The sequence below is a fragment of the Vanellus vanellus genome (genome assembly GCF_965231255.1).
Source record: "Vanellus vanellus genome assembly, chromosome: 9".
NCBI lineage: Eukaryota > Metazoa > Chordata > Aves > Charadriiformes > Charadriidae > Vanellus > Vanellus vanellus.
In genome coordinates, this window is record NC_138914.1 from 23,524,916 (window position 1) to 23,527,789 (window position 2,874).

Genomic DNA, 2,874 nt, shown 5'->3' on the forward strand with positions numbered 1-2,874 from the left:
TGCTAGGGGTATTATGTGCTTTAACGAGGAACCCCACTCGTGACAAGGTGCTAGGTAAAGAGCCAAGCAGTCTTTAGCTTCTTCAGCAGATAAACTCTAAGGTTTGGGGCTAGGAGGAGCATTTGCAAAATATGTCTTAAATTGAACTGCCAACAGTAGTATTAATTGTAGAAGACCTTCAGAGATCTCCCATTTAACTAGTCTAACTTCACCAGACCGGATGGGGTCACAGCATGAATTGCTGTTCTTGGAGTCTTGTGAATTATCGGGTTAGGGAGAAAACAATATGCGTGAGTCAACACAACAATTTTCCTATGAGGATGGGGGCACAAGAAGAGAAGTGCAGAGAGTACGTCCTCTTCAAAGCTGTTGCATAAAATCCAACGTATCAAATGTTAGTAGTAAAACTGGAAGACAAGCTCTGGAAATTTCTTAGGATTTTAATCATAAATGTGTAGAAAAGTGAAAGAGATCAAACCTGTGTGAGTATGAATGTTCAGTAAGCATCCATTATCTCAAGTACACATAGAAAGCTTTTTTTGTTGTTCGCTCTCTAGGAAATTCAACAGTATTTAAAACTATTTTTACTGATTATATTCTCATTACCAGTCCATCTTTACATGTATTCAGTAAGGGCCGGCCTATATATATATAATTAGCCTATTCAGTGGCTGGCCTATATAATCATAGTGGTTTTGCTGGCAAGAAATTTCAGAACCTGAGGAAAAGATGGTTGAATTTATTTGCACACAAGAATGATGCTACCAAGCCTGTTGGAACACTGTGAGGGGGTAATGGGTTGCAAACACACAGCTTCTGAATGAGAGAAGACTTGCTAAAATAGTACAGTTGGTGTTCATCTCCATCTCCATATATTAAAAAGTGTAGGATTTGAGGATGTAGATCTTGCTGTAAGAGCTGAGAGTTCAGTGGAAAAATGCTAAGTTAAATTATTTCAAAAAATGTAGAAACTGCTTTTCATATGAGTAGATGGCAGCAGAATGAAACTTGCCTGTTGATACATCGCCAAGCTTATTTTTGAAAGGAAATTAAATCAAACTTGCCTATCTGAGGACCCAGGCTTTGAGCCCTTGGATCCACTTGTAGCATGTTCCCCATGAAAACTAGTGTTGCCACTGCATGTGCGTTTTTGTGGTAGAATAGTTTGATGTTTCTGTTCAAGGTAGAGAACAGCTCATAGTATCTTGTGGTTTTTGGAGGTATGCCTCCCCAGCAGTTGGCCCTGAGAGTCACATAGGTGTAGGTTTATTTGGCAGACCAGCTTTTTTGAGAATTTCAGAGCCCATGCTACTAAAAGAAGTGTAATTATAGCTCCAGCAATTAAAATGAGGTCTCGCCAAAAGAACTCAAGACACTTGATTGGGAGAAGCCTCTTACAAATCCCCAGCTCATTCCCAGTCAGCTGCCTCAGGGGCTTCATCCTCACGGGACCTGGGGTTGCGCATCTGATGTTTTCAAGCGAGTGTGCAGAGACGTCTTCTAACCAGAGTTTTAGATACAGAATATGACAGTCACAGTTCCAAGGATTGTCAAATATTTTCACTTCCTCCAGGCTGCGCAAGCTGTCCAGGGCGCCGGGAGGAACCGAGGTCAGGCTGTTGTTCTGTAGATAAAGCCTCTTGGTGTTAACGGGCAAGGCAGGCACTTCCGTCAGCTTCCGCGAGCTGCAGTCTATATGCAAACCCTTCATTTCTCCCAGTGACTTACAACTGCAGGAGGGAGGACAGACTTCAGTTTGGGTCATGTGGAACAGCAATGATATGGCAAATCCCGTAACAGCGATGAGCTCTGTCTTGTTCATGCTTCAGCTACCCAGAGAATAAGAATAATAATCTGATAAGTATGGTTCATTAGCATGTTTCTAAATGCAGAACTAGAACACAGCTATTTCTTACTCAGGATTACTCGTGAGGTTTAGGGTTTTGGAAGAAGATTTTAGCTTTCTGTATTTCCCATAGAGCCATTCTTCCTGACATGAAGTAGCATAAATGCAACTGGGAGAGAGCACAGTGCTTCCATTTTGTCTCTAGTTCATTGCTTTTCCTTCATAATTGTATGAAATATATCATTCAAAGTTATGGAACAGAATGTCACCAGGAGATGATGGTAAAAACTGGGTTAGTTTTAGGCGAAGATTTTGATTCCATTTCTGTATCTTCGTAGGTCTAGTGTTAAAATTGTGGGTTGAAGTTGGTTTTCAAAATTGACCTTAAGAGGTTGAATAATTGTAAATGTCTACAAATCTTCTTTCTTAGAGTATGAAGATTCTAACCAGGAAGTACGTATTTTTATGTGGCAAAAAGTTCTTTTTTGCCGCCTTGTAGATTCATACATCTCTGAGAACATACGGTTTAAGACAGAGAATTGGAATTTTGCATCTCTGGTACTTCTAGTCTTTGGGGGATTAAATAACCATGCTTTGGGCTAGCAGGTAATTATCTCTTTTGCTATTAATTCCCACTTCTGTAGAGTGGATCCCACTAGACTTCCATTTTAGTCCCTTCTACTTGGCAGTTTAAAAACTCTAAAGCTATTCCCTTCCTGTATTTCCTACTACTCCGCGTTTAAAAATACATAGCTAGCCTTGGGACCAGATTGGAATTTGAAATACAAACTCCCTTGCACAGGTTGGGGAATTTCCAATCTTGAAACCATTTTTCTTTATGATTTTAATACGTCCCATAATTAAAATGTATTCTTTTTTTCTTTTTAATCCAATTCATTTGCAATAAGTAAGTATTGAAGCAAAAATATCTGACTGTATATTGCCTTGGCTGCAACTTGGACAATGGTAGGTACTATAAAAAGTGTTGGGTTTTTATACACCACAATCTTAAAGAAAATTCCTTTTTA

At 39.5% G+C, this 2,874-nt stretch overlaps 1 protein-coding gene across 1 annotated transcript; it reads right to left on the reverse strand.

Annotated features, from left to right (window-relative positions):
- Window positions 1-1,195: 1,195 nt before the first annotated feature.
- Window positions 1,196-1,822, reverse strand: GP9 (glycoprotein IX platelet; the record flags this gene model as incomplete). Its single annotated transcript, XM_082487936.1, has 1 exon — window positions 1,196-1,822. One exon carries the CDS (start codon window positions 1,820-1,822, stop codon window positions 1,196-1,198), a length of 627 nt encoding a protein of 208 aa, XP_082344062.1.
- Window positions 1,823-2,874: the final 1,052 nt, after the last annotated feature.